Raw genomic sequence first — 14,105 nt, forward strand, 5'->3', positions numbered from 1 at the left:
ACACCCAGCTATTTTTTGGTTGCAGCCGTCATTGTTGTTTGGCGGGCCCGGGCTGGATTCGAACCCGCCACCTTAGGTGTATGTGGTTGGCACCTAAGCCACTTGAGCCACAGGCACTGAGCCGAATGAATATTTTTTTAACACAAAAGAGAAAAGGCTGAAAAAGAGAACATAACGTTAATATCTAATTCTATAGGGAATATTTTTCTGAAAATGCAATCAACATCACATTTATATTTTCTAAATAAACAAAGAGCAGCATAAGAGCTCAAATACAAATGTGCTTAGGAGGACTCTGGGGAAAAAAGTGTTACAGTCAGAGCCCTGCACTTATACATTCCCAGATGAACAGTTTATGGACTAGAAGACAGCAAGGTACATCTTGTCATAGCAAACATTTTGTATCACCAAGTTATCATAAAAGGGGAGACTGTCTGCCAAAGTCAATTTCATTCTTAATTTCAATCTGCAAACTGAGTGATTAAGTGAGCTAATTTTTTTCTTGAAACCTAAGAGGCTGTTCGATAGAGCAATGTTATGATCCTATGATTTGCATTTAAATGAAGCACTTCCTCGCTTTGCATTTCTAGACATTACTTAGATTAATCAAAAATTAATGTGTATATTTGGGTTGCTAGAATTGAAATAAGATTTTTGGCTGTGAGTGCTTCCTTGGCTTATTATAGGCAACTGGCTTTTCCTTTGGGTTTTGCACCCAAGTTAATTCATTCAGACTTGGAGGTAATAGAGATCTTGTCTTTACAGAACTGCCTAGAAATCTTGTGTAGACACAGAGGGCTTGAACCAGAAAAGAGAGACAAGTGCAATCGGACTGTACATGATGTTGCCACCGATGACTGCAAACATTTGCTGGAGAATCTGAGTGAGTGACGTTTGAAACTGATTGCTCATCCTTCCTGTGTGCCACTGGGGCCTCTGGGACAGTGAGAACTAAATAAATGCAAGCACAGTTCTCTCATCCTCTCTATACCCCTGTGTAGAGTCCCAGCTATTGCAAAAACCCACTTTATTGATCGTATAATTAATTCCTTTGCCATGAAGAATAACTTTTTGCAGAATGAATTGCCATTCAAATGATGCTAGATTGCTCTTTTAGTGATTAGGTAATTAAATAATTACTGCTTTTTTCTTCTCTTAGCTTGTCTTTCTAGACCCTAGACTGGCAAGGAAAGAGAAATCCCAGCTGTGTATTATGCATCAGCTGGTTGAATGAGCCAAGCAAGTGGGTTGTCTCCCAGCACCTGGCTGCCTACCTATCTACAGAGATAATTGACTGTCTCTCGGGTCCTTCCCAGCTCTGAGTGTATGCTCCTGAGCACATTTCACGAAAGGCTTACTGGGGGGTTATGAATGTGAATGCTAGATCATACAAAACATTATGACCTCTTATATCAAGATTATCACCCTATTCATCCAGTCAGCAGTGTCAATAAGTTGATTTTAGGGTAAACAGAATTTTAAGGATTAATAGTCTTCAACCTAAAATACACATTTACATTCTTTTATCTTGTGAAGAAGACTTCAGAGTGGTAAGGAAGAATATATGTAAACTATATAAGGATATTTTAATATAAAAAGATAAAAGAGAATCATAGAAATTATCTTTAAACCTATGAGAAGTTTTTGGTTGAAAGAAATCTTTATCCTTAATATTTAGCTTTCAGGCCTTTTTCAGTGGCTCAGGACTGTAATTCTAGCTCTTTGGGATGCTAACACGGGAGCATCCCTGAGGTCAGGAGTTCAAGACCAGCCTGAATAAGAGCGAGACCCTATGTCTACTAAAAATAGAAAAATTAGCTAGGCCTGGTGGTACATGCCTGTAGTTCCAGCTACTTGGGATGCTGAGACAAGAAGGCCTTAAATTTTTGAATCACTGCTTATTATCTGAAAGAGTACCTCTTGAAAGATTTCTCTAATATATAATTGTTCTTTTCACATTTCAGCTTTTATATACATAAACTAAAGCTAACCTAATAACAAACATGGCAAACTTTGTGTTGGACTAAAAACTTATTCTGGAAGTATATGCTATCACTTATTTAAATTCTGCTTTTGCTATTAAACATTAAAAAAAGGAATAAATATAGATAGTCATTGTATGGTAGACATGAAAACTAAAAAGTATAATTGGCTAGAGTAGGGGTGTTATCAGTGGTGGGGAATTGGAAGGGTGGGGCAGGGAAGTTGATGTATTAGATAGTTTGAGTAGTTTCAAATTTATATGGCAAGCAAAGAGGAGTGAATGAGATTCTTGAGAGTGTATAGTGTGATTGAAATGGTGTTTTAGAATCACGTAGGCAGGTCTGTATAAGACAGTTCAGTGTGTAGTGATTCTGGATCTAGGTCAATCATCAAGAAGCTAGAAGTGTCAGGAGCTGGACCAGGGAGGTGGATAGAGAAATGGTATATAATGAGGAGAGGGGTGGGAAATTATAAAAGTAGGTATTAAGGAGAACTTTAAGTAATAAAAGACCGAGATCCAAGTGTAATTTCTGTCTCTGATGTGGAAGACTGGACATTAGGTAGTGTGATTTAGAGAAAAGGCCATTTGAGTCCCAGTACACTTCTTTGAGGTCTTTGTAACCTCAGGCAAGGCGTTTCCACCTTCTCCGACCTTATCTGCTTACCTGTTAATAAGGGATAATAATTACTCACATGCCTGAGGGCAAAAGAGTAGATAATTTCTTAAGATCTCTTTAAGATTTGTGATTCTAAGAGAAATAAAAAGAGTGGATGTACATTTTGGTGATGACTTCCAGAAGGCAAATTGCAGATTACGTCTGCAGATGAACTACACAGAATAAGTACTGGAGAACTGAATATGTCAAAGAAGCCCATTTATCTTCATTTATGCAACACACATTCTCTATTCCTCACCTGAGGATGCAAGCTAGAGCACTCTTGCACCTGCGTACCAGGGGACATACGCGGGTATGTGTTGCAGTATTATTTGTAACAGTAGAACATGGAAAGCATTATAAAGGGAAATCTATTGGGCAAGACGTAAAAAGAAGGAACTGCAGAAGATTTATATTTTGAAGTTACCAAGTAATTCATAAAAAATAAGTGTTAAGCCATCAGAGATATGTTTTAAAATGCTGAGTGAAGAAGTCAATAACAAGAGGATACATCACATATACTAAGTTGACTACCCAAGGGACTGTAACAGAGTGGTCAACATACAGAGGTGGTCAGCATAAGGAACTAGGCCTGCTGTGCTGATTTGTACATGTGGTGCATGCCCCGTCTATGAAAATTAAGTCAACTTAATTTCTGTTGGCCCATGTAAAGAGGTGGCCAACTGTGGAGGTTCTACCATATTATGTAAACTATCTGAATAACCTTTCAAAAATACAACTCCAAGCCTGTGTTTGTCATAAACCCCTCTGTAGGAGTCAAAGTGTAAAAATGTGCACAGAGGAGGTTATTTAGAGCTAGAACACTGAAGTGAGAAATGAAGGGCTAGGCCAAGAAGAAGCGAAACAGAGCCACTCCAGGTGAAACAACTGTGTCTCTGTAGACGTGGGAGAATGTGGTGCTTTGAAGTCATTGGCAATATTTAGCTGTCTCTTTAGTGCAGAGAAGACAGAGATGAATATGGAAAGGTAGTCTAGAGTCGGATCATAAAAGACCCCAAAAGTTCCTTTTGACTCAATCTTTTTTTGTTGTGCAATGGAGTCTCACTTTGTCCTCCTTGGTAGAATGCCATGGCGTCATAGCTCACAGCAACTTCAGACTCTTGGGCTCAAGCAGTTCTCTTGCATCAGCCTCCCAAGAAGCTGGGACTACAGGTGCCTGCCACAGTGCCTGGCAATTTTTTTAGAGATGGGTTCTCACTTTTGCTCAGCTAGTCTTAAACTCCTGAGCTCAGGCAATCCAGCTGCCTCAGCCTCCCAGAGTGCTAGGATTACAGGTGTGAGCCATCGCCCCCAGCCTCTTTTGACTAAATCTTATGGGTAAGTTATTTTTTTCTTTTTTCAAGATAGTCTCACTATGTCACCCTCAGTAGAGTGCTGTGGCATCGCAGCTAAGAGCAACCTCCAAATCTTAGGCTTAAGCACTTCTCTTGCCTCAGCCTCCCAAGTAGCTGGAACTATAGGTGCCCACCACAATGCCTGGCTATTTTTTGGTTGCAGTTATCATTGTTGCTTAGCTGGCCTGGATCAGGTTTGAACCTGCCACCCTTGGTGCATGTGGCCAATGCAGTAACACTGTGCTACAGGCACCAAGCCTATGGGTTTTGCAGTTTTTGGCTGGGGCTGGGTTTGAACCCACTACGTCCGGCATATGGGGCTGGCGCCTTACTCCTTTGAGCCACAGGCGCCACCCATTATGGGTAGGTTTTGATGCAATCTTGTTGGCATAGGGGAACAATTGTAAGCAAGAAAGTGAGAGGTTGGTAAAGTGGAAATAATATCTTTGTATAGGATACGACAAGAGAAGGAACATGACTGGTATGTGACCTATGAACTAGGTGGGACAGGGCTGGAGAAGAAGGTCATGGCTCATATTCTACATAGTTGTGCTATCAGGCCGGTGTGTAGGGTGAGAAAAACAGGGAACCAAAGGCCAAGCCCAGAGAAACACCAATTTTAAGGGCATAAGAGGGCTGTGGGGGAAGACTTAAAAAGAAGATTGGGAAGGATTAGAAAGGAAGAAAGCCAGAAAATGAAGTAATCGGGGCCAAGTAAAGAGAATGTTTCTAACAGGAAGAGGTAATTCAGTAGTATCAGATTCTTTAGGCTCTAGGGATTAAAAAGAGAATCAATTACATTTGGCAAATAGGAAGTTGCTGCTAACAGGGAGACAAGTTTCCTGCAGTTCTGTAGGCAGAAGCGGATTATTTTAAGCAGTGAATAATAATGGAGAGGCAGTGGGGGAAAAAAACGATGGTAGAATTCTATCCTTTGTTAATTCAACAAATTCATTGAGCAGAAACAAAAGTGAACAATAAATATAAGGGATAATTTATTCTATGGTAATTGTGCTGTGGTGAAATGTGCTGTGGAAAGATTAAGGGGAGGAGGGGTGTGAGGGTGGGTCACAGTGTTTCACATGGTGGTCAAGGTCACCTCACTGATAAAGACAATAAAGCAAAGACTTGGAAAAGGTGAAGTGGGTGGTGGAGGTGGGAGCTTTCCAGACAGAAGCCCCAGTGCGCAGAGGCCCTGAGGTAGGAGTGTTTCTGGTGTGCCTAGAGAACTACAGGGAGTGCAGGGTGACAGGGTTAGAATGAGCAGGGAGGAGAATTAGGACAAAGGTCAGAGAAGTCACCTGACCGGGAAGGCGGCCTGATCTTGCTGGAATTTACAGACCATTGTCAGGACTCATGTAGCCATTTCAGTGTTAGATAGTGTCGGAGTGGCAGGATCCCATGTATGTCTTAATGGTATCACTGGCTGCTTTGTTGAGAATAGACGACTATAGGAAGTCTCAGATAGAATTGGGGCACCCCATTAGGACATGGGTAGAGTCTTCTAGGTGAGAGACAGTACAGGTGGCTCCATCAGGCATTGTAGCAGATGAGGTAGTGAGATGCACTTGCGTTTTGAGTGTGGCTGAAGGTAGAGTCAACAGAATTGCCGAAGGGATTGACTGAGAGGTTTGAGAGAGAGAAAGGCCTTCATGGATTATTCCAAGGTATTCAGCCAGAACAACTGACAGCATGGGGTTGCCAGCGCCTGTCAGCGGGGAGGCTGTGGGTGAAGCAGATCTTGCTCGTCAGGAGTTCAGTTTGAAGTGTATGAATTCATGATGGCGAGTCAGCAGGAATCCCAGAGATGAGTGTGAGCGGAACCGTACACCCAGGAGTCAGCAGCCTGTCAAGGATGTTTAAAGTCCTGGCCCTGGATGAGATAGGTAAGGTGGTGGAGACAGAAAAAAGAAGAGAAATGCGCCCTGAATCACTCTGTCTTTAAGACGTCTGGAAAAAGTAGAGGGAACAATAAAGGAACAACATGAAAGAACAACCAGTGGGATCTGGGGAAATCCAGCGGAAGGTCAAGGAGCAGAGCGAGGGCACTTGAGTCAGGACCTGTACTACGGAGACCACTGAGAAGCAGCACCTGCGAAATAAAATGATAGCGTAGGTGGCCAGTTAATGGAAAAACCCAGTTTAAGAAGAACATCATAAAAATTATGTTTTTGAACACTTTAATTTTAAAGTACATAAAGTAATTCTTACTACCTTTTAGATAGACGTCTTTACTTTGTGTGATTTTGCTGATTAAAATTCCACTTACTCGTGTTTGCCCAAACCATACCTTCAGGTCTCGTCTGTGATTTCTAGCGTTTGGGAACTTAAACACATCTATGAAGCAAAGTAAAGTCAATGTCTGTCCAGAGATTATTAAATCTTCTCTCATTTCATTCAGTTGTCTCATCTGTACATCATTAGATAACATTTTTTAGTAAGTCCTTTAAATATCTATAAAGTATTCAACTTCATTTTTATAGGAACAATAACTTATATATTATCATCTTATGGGATATTTAATCCTCTAATTATTGTAACAAATTCAACGAACACAGAAGATTTAGAAACACAAGCGAGTTAGTAAACATGTAACTCAACTTGTGAAAACAGAAATGTGTAGGGCTGCTACCCACTGTGGTTGGAGCCTGAGTTCATTGGTGTCAGAGAGATTGGAAAGAGCATCTCAAAAGCTCCTGCCTGCTGTACTGTTTACCATTCGTCAATATTTGCTAGTATTTACAAGGTAACTAATAGTATGCTAAATTCATTACAAATGTAAATTCATTTACTCTTCATAACAACTCAGCATACATACCCTCCATTTTATAGAAGAAGTTGGGGTGTAGAGAGATCAAGGCAACTTGCCAAGCGCACACAGCTTTGCTGCCTTAAAGCTCTGCCCCAAGGTCTGTACGATTCTCGGGCCACTCTGCTAAGCACACTGACCTATACGGCCGTAGTCTGCCTCATTCATGACATCATCTAGAAAGGTGAGAGGAGAGAAGATGAGGAATTCAGGGTCAAGCGAGGGAGACCGTAAGTTTTCTCAGATTTTCGTTTGTTTGTTTAAGAACTTGAGAATCTTTCTGAAGGAAAAGAATCCATGAAGGAGAAAGACCAAAGACACAGGGAAAGAGAAACAGTTCATGAAATATGGTTCTAAAGAAACCGAAGAGATTGGGAAACCACTGTTTACTCCAGAATAAGGATGTTCACTGTGATGTTATTTAAGGAGATAAGATTGCTGTCCTTTGATTTATTTTTAAAATGCTCATAGCTGCTGATTTTATATAATAGCTTTGCTGAGATTTTCTGTCAGGATTTTTTTTTTTTTTGACTTCTAATTTCTTTTATTCTTCTAACAGATGCTCTTAAAATACCCGTAAGGATTTCAGTGGGTGAGATTCAACCAGGCAACTATGGTTCCAATGACTTTGAATGCGAAAACACAATATGTGCTTTACATATCCGCAAACAGACTTCATGGGATGATTTTTCAAAAGCAGTGAGTCAAGCTCTGACAAATCATTTCCAAGCCATCTCTTCTGATGGATGGTGGAGTTTGGAAGACACGGCCCTTAATGACACCGCTGACTCCAACATCGGCCTCAGCACAAGCAGCGTGCGGGCCATCATGCTAGGTACTGCAGCCCTCCCTGGATAGAAGGCTAACCTTCGGGCTTCACAACCTGATACATAGTTCATTAAGTGTATTCAGAGCTCACTTGTGGCAGCTGCTGGTGCTGAAAAACTTGAGCATTCACAGTGTAGGAATTATATAATGTTGCCTGTTAATATAAATCCTCTGAGAGGGAAGAACATGAAAGTCCTTGATGAGGCTTTGTGATCGCGCTTGCTGTTCTAGATAAATGCAAGAAGCCAACCACACTGCAGCTGCTTGCTAATGCGCAAGTTGTGAACACAGCTTGAATTTGCTTTGGGGCCTGGCTTGGGGTGCTGTAGTGTCAATACCTTACCTCCAGGACAGGTTTTCTAAATGAAGTCTGGAGGAAGCACTTTAGTGAAAATACATTCCAAGGGCGAGTCACGGTGATAACTGGTTATTTCTGTTTGACAGACACCAAAAAGACTCCAAAGAACTTACCAAGATAAGATTTCTGGTAAGCATAGTCTATACTCTAGAAATGTTAGTTGTGCCTGGTTAGTTTCTTTCCTCTTGAACCAGGAGGACTAACGTCTGTAGGAAACCTGTCCCTTTGCAAGGACTGTGCAGGTTGCTGTATGAACAGTCCTCAAAACCGCCTCACTTTACAGATAACTAGGTTCAGAATGACTTGCCTGAGGTCCCAGCACTAGTGAGCAAAGCAGGCAGGATTCAAATGACAGGCTGTCTGGGAGGAAAGCTTATATACTTTCAGCAACACTACATTGGAAAAGAATGGTCAGGTTTGAGGGAAAGGTGGGATTTTTACCATTGCTATCAATGTATCTACTTATTACATCAGAAAGTGTTTTGTTCTGTTCACTCATATATGCTAATTCATTTTTGAAACATCTCTTACCACTAGTTTTTAGAGAGAATTCTTTGTTACAGTTTGATTTTATGGGCTTCGGAATGATCACTAGAATTATTATTTTTATAGCATTACTGTTATATAATTGAATAATTGCATTAAGAAAATCTCATACATTATTCTCAGGAACATGTTTTGCCCACGCAATAAAGTATTCAAAGTATAGTTCTGTCTAAGGGTCTGATAAATGAAGTCAGCACAACCATGTTTTGAAGCAAATGTCCCCCCACCCCCCACCCTCATCCAGCTAATGTGGGAACTGGTGAAGACGAATGAATATTTAAAACCATTGAATAAATTTACCAATGTGAGCAATGGAACGCTAAGGCTTAATTGTTCTAGAGTTCATGCTTTCTGCGGAGGTGTAAAACACCCTAGTAGCATTTCACATCTAAAAATCATGGAGTTTTGCGACAAAAAGCTTGATAACTGGTAATTATAGCATTGTTGCTATTATTATTGTATGTTTATAAGCAATTTTGCTGATCTATAGCTTATGCTTGATTAAAGGAACTTCAGGCTAACAGGTAGGCAGAGAGTTGCAGGTAGGATGTGCCTGTGTTTGGGACATGCTGACAATTGATATTTAAGAACTGATCAGCACAAGGGAAGAGATGAAAACAAATACTTACCGTTAATCCCTCCCTAGAGAAGACTCCTATAAAGGGGGATTTTTTTTCACCAAGAGTGAGGTGAGGCCCAGAGTGAGAGCCTTGCCTTATTCTAAGCACCTAAAATCATCTTTTTTTTTTTTTTTAATCTTCTGAAATCTAAAAATTTTCTGGAAAAAGACTCAGGGGCCAGATCATAACAGGTCTGATGTCTCATTCGCATCGGGCTCTGAGAAGCAGGCACTGGCAGAACCATGGAACGGTTTTAGGTTATAATCAAGCTTTGTTGTTAAGAACTTACCCCTAGAAGTGATTGATTGCTTTGGAGCAGTCTGTAGACTGCAAGCCCACCTTTGACCTTCAACAGGAATTTCATCAGGGAGCTGATCCCTTATGACTCTATGCGTGTCCTGTATGTGCCCTTGTCCACATAAGCTCTGGATTCCTGAGGGTCCTCACGGAGGAGAGCACATGTTTACCCTTCTGGTAAAAAATAACTGTTAAGCTGCTCTTGACATTTTATTTCATTTTTTGGAACTAGGACATGTGCCATGGTCTTCTGGTCAGAGCTTTACCCAGTCCCCGTGGGACTTTATGAAGAGGAACAAGGTGGAGCAGGTCACCGTGCTTCTGTCAGGTACCGGCGTCCCACCCGAGATGCTGCTTGGGAGTGTTTGCTTCCTCACTGGCTCTCAGGAGCAGTTCTTCAATCTGCATGTTTTTGATGTGTGTCCTCCAGCCATGCTCATTAGAGTTCTTTTGAAACATTTGATTAAGGGGAGGAACAATCAAAAGCCATGTTCCTGAAACCAATAGTGATACCTGTCTAGATTTCTGATTCTTGCCATTTTGATTATGTCCTTCATTAGGAGCAAACCAGAGGCCAAACAGATGCTCAGACAAGAGAGTGATAGATACCGTGTTGAAAGAAACACGTCTTTTTCCACTGCCAAGTACAGTGTGTTATTAATATGATTATTATGATGGTTTAGGCTGATGTCTAGTGAGCAAACACCATGTGCTAGACCCTGTTGTTTATAGCATAAGTATCAAATAATCTGCTCAATAACCCAATGAGATATGTATCTGTTTATCCCTATTTTACATACAATGAAATTAAGGCTCAGAGAGATTGATTTTCTTGCCTCAGGTCGTCCTTCCAATAAATGGTGTAGGAATACTCCATTTCTTAGCCCTTGATGCTAAAAGGCTACTGATTTTATCTATCTTCCCATACTTTGGAATGGAGTGTTAAAAAATTCAATCTCAGGCCAGTGGCAGCAGTGGCTCACACCTGTAATCCTAACACTTTGGGAGGCTGAGGAGGATGGATCACTTGAGTTAGGGAGTTCAAGACTAGCCTGAGCAAGAGTGACACCCCATCTCTACTAAAAATAGAAAAACTAACTGGGCATTGTGTTGGGCACCTATAGTCCCAGCTACTCAGGAGGCTAAGGCAAGAGGATTATTTAAGCCCAAGAGTTTGAGGTTGCTGTGAGCTATGATGCCACAGCATTCTACTCAAGGCAAACGAGTTATACTATCTCAAAAAAGAAAATTCAGTCTCAGCTAATAAAGTTTTATTATTATTTAGTTAATGAAATATTATTACTTGAACTGTATTTATTGAAGTTTAAAAGAAAAAATGAGAGGCCACCTCAGAAAATTCATTTAGGCTCAAACAACATATTGAGAGACTTACAAAACTAGGGGGTCAGGGTGGGAGGGTTGCAAATGGACCTAAAAGAAAATCCAAGACTTGCACCTAACTGTGGGCCAAGGCTAGAGCTTTCCAAGGGCTGCAGTCATCTATGATAACTTCTACTTACACACAGTAAAACACTGAACCCAGGAGGCAACAGATTCCAGCTACAGTGTTGGGGCTGGGATCTGGAGGCTCGGACTGGGAATGCTGGGAGGTGGGTGGCTTCCCAGGAGGAAGGTGGGAGCGGCTGGGGAGGCCAGGAGCTGTGGCTGTTCATCAGTACAAAGTGTGACAATATTTTCAAAACGTCAGAGGCACATTGATGCCTCCTTGCCCAGTCAGCTCTGCCTACATAAGTCAACCAACATCTTTGATGATCTGTTCTGTTGTGTTTTGATCATTTTTATATTTAATGAAGGAGAGCCAATTTTTCTCTGTGTTGTTTGTTTTCTGCAGGTCCTCAGGAAGGCTGCCTCAGTAGTGTGACTTACGCTTCCATGATCCCTCTTCACATGCTGCAGAACTACCTCAGGCTGGTAGGTTGACTGTGCCAGGCGGAGGCCTGCAATTCCCACCCATCCTGCCTCTGGAAAGGTGGGGAAAGAGTGTGGGCTCCTGCCCACCTTGTGCCATTACCTTCCCTCAAACGCCCTTCCTGGCAGGCTGCCCGTCACTTGGTCAGGATTTCTGTCACTGTCATCTAGGTGCCCATGGCCTGGACCTAGAGCCCACTGGTACCTTGTGAAGTGTTATAATTTAGGCAGAAGAAGGTTATCTTCTCTTACCAAGGATTTGGCTTCAGATAAGTAGTCATCAACATGGAAGGGGATGGCTGTAAATATCAAGCTATCTTACTATAAATTTCTATAGTTTGAATTTCATTAAATATGCTAGCATTTGTTAGAAGGTTAATTTAGCCACTTTAACAGAAACCAAGTAATTATAGCTTAGGCAGGATAGAGGTTTATTTTTCTTAAACTTGTAAAGCAGGGAAGGGGTCCTGGAGAGAGTAGGGCCAGGGTGACCGCTCCAGAGCCTCTGCACCTTCTCTCCCCACGTCACTGTCCTTACAATGTTGTTTGTGTCACTTGGTGAAAGGTAGTCACTGCTCCCACATACCCATGTCCTCGCTGGAGAGCAAGCCGCCTCCTTTCAGGGGGAGCTGCATCCCGGTCTGTAGCGGTGGAAATGGAAACAGGGGGGCAAATGCTCAAAGCCACACATTGAGTAAGTGGTGAAGCTGGAATCGTGTAAGACTGAGCGTGTCTGTGTGTGGGAGATCTATCTAAAACTGGTATTAATGGAATAAAACATTAAATGAAAGATAATTTTGTTCACTGCCTTAATTTAGACAGCCTTTAAAAAAAATGAATTGGACTATGGGGCTTTACAGAAGTTGTTCCCATAAACCGTGAATTGATATCTTTGTTTTCACTCCTGATGAAAAGAAGTATTCAAAACCATTCCACTGATCTTCTAGCTAGACTCAAAGTTGAAATTAGCCTTTGTGAAGCAGCTGTGATAGCATGTAAATATTCAAAGCCTCCCCGTGGGGGAGGTGGTACCTCCTGATTGACACTTTCACTTCCTCTCTCTGCAGTTTGCTCCCCTTTTCCCAAGGCATCAAAGTCTGCCTGAGGGTTCTAAGGAGCAGGAGAGCTGTCTCATTACTTCCCTTAAGTGAAGGCTGAAGCCTGTGGCCAACTGATTTCCAGGAATGTGAGCCTCAGTCTATCAGCAGAGTCAGCTGGCAGCCACTCCCTTCTCTCTGTTTTCTTTCTCTTTTTTTAGACAGAGCTTCCCTTTGTTGCCCTCGGTAGAGTGAGGTAGCATCACAGCTCACGGCAACCTCCAACTCTTGGGCTCAAGCGATTCTCTTGCCTCAGCCTCCCAAGTAGCCGGGACTACAGGCTCCCTCCACCGTGCCTGGAAGCTGTTTTCTGTTTTCCCTTCTTTGATGTCTCTGTAGCTAGTGAGGTTCCAGCCCAAGGCTCTCCATTCACTGGTTTAGAGGTTCAATGAATGGAAAGGCCATGCAACTGAATCGTAATTACAAATTATCATTGACTAGCAAATCTGTGAAATGAAACATCAACTAGTCACTGCTGATGTAGAATATTCCGAGAATACTTATACATGGGCCTCCTGAGGCTATAGACAAGAATATGACTACCAGTGACCAACAAACCGAACAGTGCTATTACTTTTACTCTTAATTTAGTGAGTATACACAAAAGACTTCTTAATCCAACAGTGAGCTTTTGGATGAATGTAATAAAAATTTCTCACTCATTTCAGGAGTCTCTGCAAAATTTAAAGTGATTGAGGTAATAATAATAATATTGGAATGGTTTTGAATGTTTTCCATATACAATTATAAAGCCCGATAGACCATGTGTTATGAATTTTTGTGTCCTATTTGTTACTTTAATTGTTTACCAGCTATTTGTTGAGAACCTCCTAAGAAGAGAGAGTATTTTTGGAACTTAGGCTATAACTATGTAGAAGACACATTCCTGGCCTCACAGAGCTCACAGTCTAGTGAAAGAAGATACATTAATATATATATAAATGTAAGGTGACGACCAGCACTCATTATGAGTATCAAAAAATAGATAAGGAGATAAAGACTGGGTGGGTGGAAGGGGAGGCAGAAAGTGCTATTTTTAGATGGAGTTGTCAGGAAAGATCTTTCTGTAATGGTGACATTTGGATTGAAAACACAATGAAGTGAGGAGTAGCCTTAGAGAATATGTCTGAGGCAGAGGCAGATGCAGAGGTATGTGGACCGGCAGGCAGGTCTGAGAAATCAGCAGAAGCTAGATCACGTAGGAACAGGGCAAGGACTTCGAATTTTATTCCAGGTAGGTAGGAAGCGGCTGGAGGAATTGGAACCAGAGAGTGGCATATACTGCTCCCTGGTGCAAAAAAAACCCTATAGACACGTTTTGTGTTGAAACTGTTGGAATCTAGTCTGTGTGCCGTACTCATGCAGGTAAGCATGGTTTTACTGGTTATTAACCTGCTGATAAGTAAGCATTGCAGTAACCAGTTGCTTCTATGCATGCAAATACAGGGTGTACAACACATCTGTTAAAACCCTGATGCAGAAAACCCTGGAGTAAAGACTTTTTTTATTTATTCCTTAGCTACCTTTTCTCCTACAACATGAAGCTAAATCAAGTTTATTTCTGTTTTTTCAAATGATGTTATTTTTAAGTACTTTCATCGAATTGGGCAAATAATACAAGTCAATT

General features: G+C 41.5%; 1 protein-coding gene across 1 annotated transcript in view; it reads left to right on the forward strand.

The window, feature by feature from the left end:
* Positions 1-14,105, forward strand: part of CTTNBP2 (cortactin binding protein 2) — a 161,684-nt gene that overhangs the window by 106,740 nt on the left and 40,839 nt on the right. Inside the window, exons 9-12 of the mRNA XM_003789791.2 lie at positions 766-883; positions 7,363-7,638; positions 9,685-9,780; positions 11,305-11,384. Of these exons, the coding sequence (XP_003789839.1) occupies positions 766-883; positions 7,363-7,638; positions 9,685-9,780; positions 11,305-11,384 (570 nt within the window). The remainder of the gene's footprint in view (positions 1-765; positions 884-7,362; positions 7,639-9,684; positions 9,781-11,304; positions 11,385-14,105) is intronic.

This window comes from Otolemur garnettii, unplaced genomic scaffold (genome assembly GCF_000181295.1).
Source record: "Otolemur garnettii isolate 467f Iridium unplaced genomic scaffold, OtoGar3 scaffold00037, whole genome shotgun sequence".
Lineage (NCBI taxonomy): Eukaryota > Metazoa > Chordata > Mammalia > Primates > Galagidae > Otolemur > Otolemur garnettii.